The sequence below is a fragment of the Molothrus ater genome, chromosome 2 (assembly GCF_012460135.2).
Source record: "Molothrus ater isolate BHLD 08-10-18 breed brown headed cowbird chromosome 2, BPBGC_Mater_1.1, whole genome shotgun sequence".
Classification (NCBI taxonomy): Eukaryota; Metazoa; Chordata; class Aves; order Passeriformes; family Icteridae; genus Molothrus; species Molothrus ater.
This window is the reverse complement of record NC_050479.2, coordinates 9,460,310-9,473,561: the sequence shown is the minus strand read 5'-3', so window position 1 is coordinate 9,473,561 and position 13,252 is coordinate 9,460,310. Positions and strand designations below refer to the sequence as shown.

Sequence of the window (13,252 nt, the reverse complement as noted above, 5' to 3'; positions counted from 1 at the left end):
TCAAGAAAAAGACCTTCTGAAAGGAGGCATTTAAGTGGCTTCTGTTATCATAGATGACAGAAACATCTAAACATAGAGCAAATCAGTCCTGATAATTTCTAAAGACCTAAGATGCCCTGAAATCAATTTCTGTAAGAATGAGATCTGGATGTGTGGTGAAAATTACAATATTTAGACTGACTGTCTGGTGATAAATTAAGCTGAAATATGCAAGATTATTAAAAAATCCTTTTCTATATCAGCAATTATTATACACTTGTTAAATTTAGTAGAAAGTGTAGTATAAATTACACTTTAGAAAACTATTTCCAGTTAAAATATGTGTGCATTTTTTCTTAACAATAAAATGCTCATTATTTTTCCTGCTTTTAATTTTTTTCTTTCTTTTTTTTTGTAATTTTTTAAAAAGGAATTCAAAAAACAGTCTGCATTTCATGACATAACTGTGGAACATCCCTATAATTACAATTCAACATACAGTATTGATGAGGTAGAAGTTTATATTTCCCAACAATCCTCGAATAAGTGTTTCAGGATTTTGAATGTTTACATGAGCTTTAAAAATGACACCCAGCTATGGAAAATATTTTAAATTATTAAATAAAGGATTGTTGAATTATTAAAGAATATCTTTTTTAAATCTGTTAATAAGTTTTTTGCAGTACTCTCCTGGTTTCAGTTGGGTAGAATTGATTCTTTTTTCTTAGTAGCTGGCACAGTGCTCTGTTTTAGAATAGGATGGGAATAATAACACTCTGATATTTTAGTTGCTGCTGAGCAGTGCTTACTCCAAGTCAAGGAATTTCCAGCTTCCCATGCTCTGCAAGGGAGCAGAGCCACAAGAACCTGTGAGGGAGCATGGCCAGGGTGGCTGAGCTGGAGTGGCCAAAGGGACATCACAGAACATCAGGCTCCACATGAAACCCAGGCAGAGCTGGCCAGGGGGGCCCCCACTGCTCAGGGACTGCTTGGGCATCTTCTGTGGCATTTCCATGTCCTAAACTGGAATTCTTCACAACAGGTAGCACACAGCATGCACAAACAGGTAATATTAATAGAAATGGATGATCCAATATACTCTAGTTAGCAATTGTTATCTGGAACTTACCTAAACTTCTGCTCTTGCTTTACTTGCCTGGCTTGATACACCTTCTCTGGGTGGATTAAATGTGTGGATTCCAGTAAGAGTACCCTGGAGCATGATAAGCACAATAATGACTGCATTTTTAACTTGCAGAATGACAATGAAACTCGATTTATTCTAACTTTTAAAGCAGGCTCAATAAAGAAGCTTATTCTTTTCAATTAAAGATACTTTAAAGGTACTTGTTGTGGTTTAACCCCAGTGTTTCTGTAAAAGATCCTCTCCCTTGATATCAAACTAGCATTTCCTAGTGTTATTTGCAAGTAAATAATATACCCCCTGATGAAACACTAGATTGTTCTAAACACTGTAAGCCTGATACAAAGAATTTTAACTTTAGATTACTGATTCAAGTGTTGCCCAAATTGATAATGACTTAATGAAATTGTCAAGTAGCTTTTGAATTATATAAAACTAAATTACTTCATCACTTCATTGATAATTTCCAAGGGAGTTATCCAAATCATAAGACTAATTCAGCCTCACTGACCACCTCAAGAACTTAGAAATAAAAGAGAGGAGCTAATTAAAGTCATATGATTCCTACACACTTGGAGCAGTGGAAACAGTCCTGCTACAGGATTGTTATTGTTAGTGTTATTACTACTTTTTGTATACACCAATCCTATTCTATGGAGGAAAGAAAAATTTAATTTGCAGTTTCTGCAACATGTATATTCATGTTGCATAAAAAAAAGTTAAAAAATATTGTGAAAGATGGTTCTTCCAAATAAATGAATGAGATGAACCAATGCTTAGTTCTAAAGACTAAAGACAAAATATGGAGTCTGATCACATAAATAGATTTTCAATGGGTACAACAATCTATTTCCTTTGTACTAAGGAAAGCAACATTTATAGATCTGCAGTTGTTGCAGCTATGATGAATACAAATTAAAAATTAGACTAACTGATAATGATGCAAGCCCCAAGGCAAAAAGCATTTTTTTCTTTTGCATGCTTAATAACTTAAACAGCAGAATAAAGCAGATTGGGGAAAAATAACCAACTACTAATTAACATGGCTTGTTTCTCTTTGTAATTCTGCTGGACCTCAGCCAAACACAAAAATACAAGCAAGGTTCATGAACTCTGCTTGATTAAAGCTCCAGCTTTACTGCTTACACTGAGACAGATTTCAATTAAGACTTATTTATCTTCTTTATTCATTATGAAAGCTTCCACTTCATAGTGCTTGTAACAATTTTGGGAATGTAAATCCCTATCATTTAACCTCCAGGTTTTACATTTTTAATAAGAAGAAAATAATTATGGAAAAGAGTGGATAAAACAGGATGATCATTAAAGAATTGTCTTTATATCACTGTCTACCTGTCTATCACATGCATACCTGAATATGCCATCAATTTTGAAGGGATTAGTGACATGTATGTTAAATTTCTTCAGCTCATAACATGGGGATCTGCATCTTATTATACCCTAAAAGAGAACAAAAACCATAAGACCAATAATCAAGTTATCATTGTTTTTTCCTTCTTATTTTCACATGTCCACTATTTTTTCTCTTGCCCCAACCTTCTCTTGCCCTAACACATTTAGGGGGGCTAAAAAAATGAGAGAATCACATAAACACCATCTAAGTTCAGAAGTCTTTCCAGATGTGCTTGATGAATGTGGATTACAAACACAGGCCTACCTGCCCTGACTGGGGACATACCTGACAGAGTCTCTGTGGTTAAAAAACACAAATAAATTCAGAAACATACAAAAAAATCTTGTGGTCCCTCTACACATGACATCAGAAATCACTAGGATGAAGCACATCAACACCCCCACAGCAGAATTTCCAAAAACTGAAAAGGGCTGAAAGGGCTCCAGATTTATTTTTAGAGCAATCAGTGCAAATTGTTACAGTTTATTCAGGATCCAAATGTGATTTATGTCCTTAAGAATCTTGCATATTCTTCTGGGTTTTTTGTTGCATGTACATAGTCTAACATTGGAAGTCTGAAAATTCATAGGTCAAAGGCAAATGCTGATGGTTACTCACATTTTCATTCTTATCTCAGTCCCCTTTTGTTTGATAGAATGTGCAGAATACCAATATTTTTTGTGACAATATTAATCATAGTCATATAAACTTACAAGAGGCTCAATACTCTTAACTTCAGCTTTCAGAGAGAATACCATTGTGGCACCATCTATTCCATCAACTTTATTTGAGATCAGAAGCAACACTGCCTCAGCAGGGTGCAGGAAACGAATTGTGAATTCCACATTTACAAAGCCTTGTCTCCTATGGGAAAAAAAGCACAAAACAAGGGCTCAGAAATTACTCAGAAATGTAATTTCAGGAGCACATTTCAGAGTCTCTGTAAGGGAAGGGTCCTAAAAAAGAAACCAATTTGTTTTCTCTGAAATACTTTGTTGTAGTATAATCTTCTGCCTAAGGATATCCTAAAACATTCAATAAAACAATTATCTCAATAAAGAACAATACTGAATCCTTGTTGCTTTTTACATCAGCACACAGCTTAATTTTTCTTCACACACACACACACACACACACACACACAAACACACAAAGGCAGTTCTCTTTCATTAGAGTATCACTTAAGTTAACAACTGATCCAATTTATGATCCTCTATCTGAATAGGTTTTTCTGAGTTAAGCAGTCAGACAGCCTGCTATGCATTTTGCTGGGCAAATCTAAATAGTCTTAATCAAATTATCAATGAAGAGTGAGAAAGAAATTTTTGTTAAAAAACCCTTCAGAATAATTAGTAAAGCTGAGCAACTAAGAGGGAGAAAAAACAAAGTTCTCTTGTACAAGCAACAGCTTCTCTCTAATGAGAAAACTGGAGAAGACCACACAGAATGAGAGTTTAGACTAGGCACACATTTAGACTTTATCTGCATCAGCCCTTCAATGAAGCAAGAATAAGAAAACTTCAGTGCCTGAAGCTCTCACTTTGAAGCTCTCCAACTGTCTCTCTGATTTTGAGATTAGTCTTAAGAAGGCAGTAAGTCTGCAATTGTCAATTCTGAATATTGATGATGTAATCCTGGAAGTTCTGTAAATATGGCTCTTACAGCTTTCAAGTTCCTACAGCAGAGCCCCCAGACAATTCCATTTATGACACTGAAGAGTTGTCCAGTCCCCCAGAGTCTGAGGCTCCTAGGTCACCTCATCATTCAAATTTCTGTGATAAAACATGCTGTGGTGCAGGCACCCAGAGGAATAAACTGCCTGAGACATGCACTCCCAAAGCCACTTTAAGGATCAGGTCTTAAGAAGTCTGCTCTGGTCACAAATAAGACAGACAGGCAGTGTACAGCACTTTCTGCCCGATCTTTGCCCTCTGACTCTTGCAACAGCTGAGAATTTGGATTTGAATTGTTGCCTTCTGTGGCAAAACCACAAAGTTGCTTCATTTTTATCTCTATTAATCCGTGTTGTGGTCAATGTAAAGTGAAGGCAAATTCATCTCATGGAATTGTTCCATAACCTTGGGGGTTTATGTTATTCCTGTTGGGAACTGCCAGTCTGCACATCACAGTGCAGTGCCCTGGAGAGTGGGAATCTCAGATCAAGAATTAATGATACCATATGCAACATAAGACACTCAACTACACTGAGAATGTTATTCACATTACTATAATTTCCAAACCCACCCACAACATGATGATCTAACATAAAGAACCTGCAAGACTCCCATAGTCTTGTCAATTCTTGGAGTTTTTTAAACACTTGCACTAGAATATTAAGAAAGCTAATAATTTCAAGAACCTATTTTTAATTTAATGATCATGACATTATAATAAACTCTGCAGAGGTTACTGTGCATTACTGACATTTCCATGGGTTTTATTTCTATGCAATTTTTCAAATATTTTTTTCTATATACAATGCCAAGCAGCTCAACAACAAGGTCTTGCACATTTTTTTTCTGTTTTTATTTTGCTTTGTAGTTTGTTCTGGGTGTTTAATTTTAAAGGTGAAGTGAAAAACAGCCATGGTATTGACCTTTCATAGAAACACATGGTATTTTCAAGGATTACATTAATATGATAACTCATATTTGAAGTAATTGCAAAGAAAATGGAATCAAATCAGCCTCACAGCTTGCTGAAAACATAGCATTATTTGTGGTTCCCTTTGCATATATTTATAATAGGCATGTAATTTAATACTGACATATTGATGGTCCTTAAAGAGCACTGTATTTATGTTGAGTCTTCTTTAATTTGACCATCTATATTTGAATTTTTTTTCTCCTTTGTGGTTTGTCTTCATACAAATCTTGACCTTTATTTTTCCTTTTTACAATCTCTAATCCATTTTATCTGTAAATGGATATCTTGCAGATAAACTCAAAAGCTCTTAACTGACAGCCAGAGTCACCATTACGTCCCTCTTGTCTTCACTAGTTAAACAGTGACATTCCTGTATTGATTCATAAAGCTGCACAGCACAGAAAGAGCAAAATGTACTTAGCGAAAAAAACACTTGGTGAAATGAGATGGTGATATACCATGAGTATTTCTGCTAGCAGAAATTATAATCTAATGCTTTTCCAAAATTAAATCTCTCAAACCCCTAGATGTCTCTCAGACAGGTAAGATGAACAAGTAACTACATCACATCCATCTTGGTGGGGAGGAAGGATGGGGGCAAAAAGATGCAGTGTAATACTGCTCAAACCTGTGTCATGGTCTCTTTAATTCCCAGTCATGCTTAAATTAAGAGCCAAAATCTGCAACTTCAGAAGAAAAGAAATCTACCTGCTCATGCTTCTACAATGCATTGATGTACAAAATGTGAATGAAGTTTTGATACAGAGGAAAAAATATATATATTGGAGACAGAAGATTCTTGTAATGATCTGAAGGCTTATATATTGCTCTCAAAGCTCTACTGAGCTCAACTGCAAGAGTCCCACTGAAATATTACTCTAGATTTGTTCCAGGTTAAGGAGAAAAACCTGACCCTTACACGGGCTAATTTTGCCCTGCTTGTAGTTGAACACATTTCTAGTGTTCCACCACTCCTAAATTAGGAAGTTTCTATTTCTGTAATGCTACCAAAAATAACAGAAACATTTCATTCCTTACCCAGCAGGAATGGTAACAGTGTTTCCTTTAGGTAAAGAGAAATCATGAGCATCTCTTCCCACAAGAATCACGTTGTAGGCCAAAGTGTAATTGCTCGGGTTCTTCAGGAGCACCTACCACAACAAAAGCAGCAAGATCAGCCTATTTTTACTCATTTTACGCTATAAAAGGTGTGTTCTGCAGGTAAATTTCAAAATACAAACCAAGGATATCACAAAATAAAAAAGTACTTGTAATAACTGGGTAGATAATTTTCTTTCCAAAGGAGTGTAGATTTCCCATGGACTATCCAAACTTCATTTTTGAGAGCACAGTGTACACTGCACTCCTATGCCTGTGAATCTCTCATTCCTCTCTTTCATCTCAGATTTGTCAAATTTGTAGATATTTTCATGTGCTTTCAAGCATAGAGAAAAAACAGAAGTGAAATCCCAATACTGAAGAGAATAAAACCAGAAAATGCACACTTCCATCTTCTGCATTTACAAGCCAAACGACAAGAAACCTATTAATTCTTTGTTATACATAACATAAACACATATATACAAACAGTGTTCTAACTGCATTACTATGAATCTCAATTCAATGGTATCAATACCTGCTTCACAATAGTTGCATGGAGAGCACCTGAAAATTCTACAGTGTTCTTGGGTAAGTAGTGAGGGAGAATGTCATACAGGTGGACACACAAAATAAGCATCATGACAGGATTTGGATCACAGATATCAATGGCCTAATATTGAAAACAAAAAAAAAAAAACCAGATGTTCAGTTAAAATTTTGCCTGTATAGTCTAAACATAGGAAGAAGAAGAAAAAGAAATTTTAAGTTAATTCTTATTATACAAATATTTTTAATCTAACCTATAATAAATGGATTGTTCTCATAGCTAATATGAATATGAATCTTGTCGCCACACAAAAAAACCTCTAATTAATGAAAACCCTGACATGCTCTGGTGATAAACCTAGGGTAAAAACTAAACTCAACTTTTTTTTCCAAAAGTTCAGCAGAAACAAATGCTAATTTTATTAAATGCAGCATAACAGAAAAAGCATGGAAATTTTACTGTCTGCAAAAACATACATATTTACTATGTTAAAAAAATTAAAATATTTTAGTTTATGTAAAATACCATCTCAAATCCTCCTACATATAGTAGGAGCTTACAAAGATAATTTCACCTTCCAAATAAAAACAATATAGTTGTTTCTATTGCAGATACTTTTATACTTTTGTAAACTGATTTATAAAAGGTAGAAATTATTCTGGCAGGTTAAATATTTGATTTACAGAAATTAGTTTGAGTGGCAGCATCAAAACATGTCAAACTTTAGTCCTCAGCAATTGGGTAAGTCACTGAGGAGAATGGTAAAATTATTTGCCACAGAGTATGAAAAAAGAGAAAAAAAAACATACTTTACTCTTCTGGACTGTCTTTAGTGTTGCAAGAGAGAGGTATAGACATATTTATCATCTTAACTGAGTTAATTTTTATTTTCAAGTTAAAGTTTATTCAAGGTTTTCAAGGTAAAGGTCTCTTGCCCTGTGTCCCAGCCAAGCAGCTCATCCTATCCCGTTCTCACACAGCTCCTCCTCTAACCTTCCAAGAGAGTGAGTACATGACTGGGCACTGATCTGAAGTTCCCCTGCAGCTCTCTATGGCTTGCTAGATAATGTTTGTCTTTGTAATTCTTAAAATTAATTTCCTACACTCTTCATGCACTGATGTAATCATACATCTCATCCCATATTTCTATTTAATTCCATCACCACTGGTTGAAGATTCAAACTTTAGGATGCATTCACTATGCAAAGTAAAAAAGCTTCTTCTGTGCCAAAAGCCTTAAACCTGAATTCTGAAAAGTATTCTGAATTTTCCATTCATTTATCTCAGTAATGGCTATTGAATGTTAACCATTATTCCAATATGGTTGTGGTTTTACGCTCCCACTTTTCACCCCTCCTGCATTTTCATTTAAGATAGAAAAGATGCCAGAATAGATTATCTGTTGAAGACTTTCTCCTGCCACCTACTTCCTTCTACCCATTTCCACTTAGATCAGAATTTATTCCCTCAGATACAATTCTATCCTATGAGGAATTCATAAAACTCCATTTCTGCCATTTATCTACTTTTTCTAAGAGCTAAATTTACAAGAAAAAGTATTTTTTAACAAGATTAATCAGAAAATTCACAGTCAGTAACTATTATTTGCTTTAAAAATAGATGTTAGCAAACAATAGCAATAATTATAAATTAATAACAATATTAAATAATCAAGTCTGACACAAATTTCCTTTACTGGCTATTCCCAGTCACTGCACCTTCTATCCTAAACTCTTTGTCACACACATTCCCTCCATGTTGCTGCTATCCACCATCTTATCTTCTAATAATTTTAGGCTTTCAGCTGAATCTTGTTCAAATCAAAGCATTTTAAAACTTAAAAATATCAAACACAAATTAAAAATACATAGAAAGCCACCACTAATACTCTAGGGTTGAATTGTAAGTCATGATTAGAAAGTGGAAACCATTTCCTGCCCAAAGTACTCCATCTTAAATCTACACCTTAATCCTTAAAAGGATTTCAAAGCCTTGAACTCCATTGAAAGTGTCATTTAAACCTGAAGCTGAAGACCAGCAGACAGTTGAACTTCTTAATCATTACAGATTCTTAGATTTTTTGATTGAAAATACCAGCTTTTCCAGACTTAAGACATCTCAGCTTGTGCTGTTAATTAATGCAAATGTCCTGAGAGTTCAAAAGCAGTGACTGCCTGAGCCAAGAACTTTACCAATGCTATTGGAACATTTTAGCCTGCTAAATTATAGACAATATTATCAGAAAATTCCCAAATTAAGAGATTTCAGCAAAAGGATTCATGTATTTGCAACTTTTATTGCTGCAAAACAAGATAGTTCAGGAGTTTCTACAGTAGCCTTAGAAAAGTATATATGAATTACAATAAATCTATGCAAAATATATCCTTTGAACTAAAATACAGACCTTGAAGATCCAAGATCTGTTCTTTTTTCTGGTACTGTGTACCTTTGTTTAAATTTTTAGTCTGTACAGAAGTGGATTGTCCCATTTATTGTAGACAATTTAGTCTTAAAACAGTTACATTAGTGAGAATATCCTAGAATTCTGCTTCCACATCTGAAGTGTTCAACACTTTTTCATACTGGCATCAAGCCTCTGCCTTCATGTGCTGAACTGCCTGTTTTTCTTAATAAAAGCTGAGGCAGAATATAGCTCTGTTTTGAGGGTTATATCAACATTACTTTTTTGCTTCCTGCCAGTCCACAAGTATGGGAAGCAGTAGATTTTATTTGTTTAGCCTCTTATAGCAAAGTCATTTCTAACAGAGTGATCTGTATCAGGAAACAACAGCAAGTCAGCAGCTGATACAAATGGAAATATCAGGGTTAATTTTTCCCTGTAATCATAACACAACCAAATAGAAAGGGGGAAAAAGTTATAATTGAGCATCCTTTTATACTACTTTGTTCACACAAATAAGTTCTACCTCTGATTCCTAATGCCATCAATTCCTTTGGAAAGTCTTCTCCTACACTTTAAAATACTGTGTCTATTCTACTGCACCTTCTGCTCTTCCAGCCAGCCATGCTGCCAGAGATGCAAATAACTCACAAAGGGACAGTTAAAGAAATGCAGACTGGGAGCAGGAGAAAACTGGGCTTGGGGACAACAAAAAGAACAAAGGAACGATATTGAACCTATGTAAGGTCACCATATGTAGAAAATTTGGAGCCATAGGTCAATAAAACCATGGAGATGTAAAGCATGTTTACTAAACATATAAAAGAGATCCCAAGCAGATCCTTGATTGAAGAAATTATCAACAATTATCAAAATTGTATTCCTCCCCTAGAACAGGTCACCAGAAGCTGCTGGTTTCAATTGAGTGCTACTCCCACCAGCATCCAAAGCTGCTGACTTCTGCATCAGACCTGGGACAGAACTCTCACGGGCCTTCATGGTTAGATGCATGTGACTGTCACTAGAAATTCATATGCTCTTTTTCACCATTTATTTTTATGGTAAGTGCATGATGTTTGTTCTTAAACATATTTTTCTAAATTGCCTTCCAACAGCAATAATGAATTCCATTTGAGTTTTCACTGTGTGATTTAGGATGCTAAAATCTGAACTGAATTAATTTATGTTAAGCTAGTTGTGCATGCATGATTCTACAAAGCAAGGAATTATGGAAATTACTTCTAAGTAAGTCTATTAATATGAAGCAGTATTTTGGTTTCCATCATATAGTAACACATCCTGAAACAAAACTGTTTCACTACAATCTCACCTTAACTGGATGTCCAACACTACTATACAAAAATCAAAATAAAAATATTATATATATATATATATATATATATATATATATATACACATACAAGAAGTGCTAGTATAAAATCACCTACCTTTATGTCCAAATCCATATTGATAGTATGCAGAGCCTTCACAAGTATCAAGGCATTGTGCAGAAACTGTTCATGAGTTCTTGGATTAGTATACATCTTTATGAAGTGAGTGGGAATCTAGACAAGACAGAGAAATCAAACTCAACCTTCCACTAGGCAAAATTACTGATTTTGTATTTCTGCTCATTCAGCAATCAATAAGCTCTAAATTTTTAACTGAAATTCACTGTTAAGAATAAACCGAGTTAAAAAAAAAAAAGCAAAAAAACTAATACTGAAATAATCTCCCATGACTTGCTAAATGTTGGGGTGGTTTGTTTTTTTTTTTTTCTTTTTAAAGATCCTGTAGGCCAAGAGTTGCTGTTGGGGAAAGTTCCCTGTCCAAGCACCCCGGAGCCACTGGCAGCCACCTGAGCTGGGGCTGAAGGGCCCTTGCAGTGGGAGGCTGCAGCAAGTGATGGATGCTCTGCTTGACACCCCACCCTGACACTCTCAGACAGGGTTTCCTTACTGTCTGGACCCCAGGTTTCCCACAGCAGAGTCTCAGCCATCAACTCAGAACCTTAAGCTTAGTCTTGGTGCAAAAACAGAAGAACACCTCGAGCTGGTGCCTCTGAGGAGGGATCCTGCACCAAGGACACCCTGGGCTTTTCCACACCTCAGCCTGAGTGTGTCCAAGTCTGGGGTGTTCCTGCTGGATCCCCAGCTCCTGCCATGTCCCTTTGGTCACCTGGCTGTGCCCCAGGTCGCCAGACCTTCCTTAGGCAAAGGGTCAGTGCCGGGTCTCTCTCCTTGGGGTCCCAGCACCCAGAGCTCCACCTGCAGCTCCCACCACATCCACACCCCAGTGCCAGCCCTCAATGCACTCCTCAGCATTGCAAAAACAAACACTGACATTAATAAATTGGATAAAACTTGCGCAATATTAAAAAATCTTCTTACCAAATATGGACAATAACCTGCCATCTGTGCTGCCAGTACCAGACCATCCAGAAGATCTTGGTCAAAATTCACTATCCATCTCATGGGTGGTATTCCACCTGATTAAAAGACAAAGCAAGATTGATTCATGAGACTTTCTTCACCCCAAGATGTCTATTTTGTTCTGGATAGATATGGTAACTATTTGAAATCACTGAATAGAGGAAATAACATAAGAAGGAAGCATCCATTCACATGCAGAATTTCACTGGCATACTTCTATTTCAGAGCTGTTGCTTGAAAACTTGAAAAAATTTCACCTAGAATATTTGCAACTGTTATTCACTCTGCTGCAGCATGTAAGAGTATTTATCACAGCAGAATGGAAAACCAATAACCTAAACTTAACCTCACAGATTAGGAGCCTAAACGTGTAACATTTTTATTACTATAGGCCTAACATTAATAGTTCTACTGAACCTCATGAAAGTATGCAGAAATCCTTGAAAGTTGAAATGCTTAAGACACAAAAAGGAAAGGTTATTGATTTTCTTTAAGGTCATATTGAATTATTTGGCATAAATTAAATATAAATGAGAGCTAATAGCTCAATTGTTACAACACAAATCACCACTTCTACAAATGTTGTAAACCCCAATGCCTCAGAAGGGTAGATTTTTTTTTTAATATTTCTAATGTTTTTTATTAAAATAAAACTAATTATTAAGATATTAAATGTAGTTTATTTATAATTGCTTATTTGAAGCATCCATATCTTAAAATATTTAACACAGCATGTACACACCTTTACTGTCTCAGGTCCAAGCTCCCAGATTTAGGTAACACTTTGGATTTCAGCCAATGGCAAGGTTTTCAGATAGACTGGGATCAAGCCTTCTCATTTGGGACAAATTATATAGGTTTCATTTTACTATTACACCCAAATTAGTTCAATCCACAATAAACCCCTGTACCAGATCCTAAGCAAAATCTGTCATTATGCAGAAAAAGAGCAGATATTTATAGACTACAGTTGAGGTATCATCAAAAAATTTAAATATCTGTCACTTCACATCAACTTGCAGATGCTTCAGCATACTAATACAGCTTCAGTAAGAAAAAACAGGAGCAGATGCTGCACAAACTTAAAAAACAAAGACTTAAAATCCATCTGAGCTTGACTCTGTGACATCTGTAATGACTTTAGTTTGCCACTGTTTCAGTGTGGTGATGTTTAGGCTTGGCACAAAATCCCTTATTTTTTTTCTATTTATGCTGTGAATCAATTTTAGTAATATTATTCTAAATATTCATTAAATATATTTTCAAAAACAACCAACAGTATTTAAAAAAGTATTTGCATGATTGTTTCATTTTCTTTAAGTTTTCAAAACAAAATTAAGACTTGCAATAATCTCACTGCATCAAAAACTATTTTTTTCTTATTTTTCACCTAAAAGAACTTTTTCAAGCAGAAAACTCAACTTTCTAGTCTTGAAAACTCCGTATTGGAAGGTACCAAAGATGGAGGATATATAACTGACTGGATATATAACATCTTCCTGTTACTTATGACAGGAAGAGGTTATAGTGATATAGGCCTCAATATCTAAATTGTAACAGTATTAATTTTAACTCAAGTCAAACATCC

At 35.3% G+C, this 13,252-nt stretch overlaps 1 protein-coding gene across 1 annotated transcript in view; it reads right to left on the bottom strand.

The window, feature by feature from the left end:
• The window catches only part of CFAP47 (cilia and flagella associated protein 47), a 261,429-nt gene that overhangs the window by 173,340 nt on the left and 74,837 nt on the right, over nucleotides 1–13,252 (bottom strand). Inside the window, exons 34-40 of the mRNA XM_036392854.1 lie at nucleotides 11,623–11,720; nucleotides 10,681–10,797; nucleotides 6,820–6,954; nucleotides 6,222–6,334; nucleotides 3,251–3,401; nucleotides 2,496–2,584; nucleotides 1,109–1,192 (exon numbers count right to left, since the gene is read on the bottom strand). Of these exons, the coding sequence (XP_036248747.1) occupies nucleotides 1,109–1,192; nucleotides 2,496–2,584; nucleotides 3,251–3,401; nucleotides 6,222–6,334; nucleotides 6,820–6,954; nucleotides 10,681–10,797; nucleotides 11,623–11,720 (787 nt within the window). The remainder of the gene's footprint in view (nucleotides 1–1,108; nucleotides 1,193–2,495; nucleotides 2,585–3,250; nucleotides 3,402–6,221; nucleotides 6,335–6,819; nucleotides 6,955–10,680; nucleotides 10,798–11,622; nucleotides 11,721–13,252) is intronic.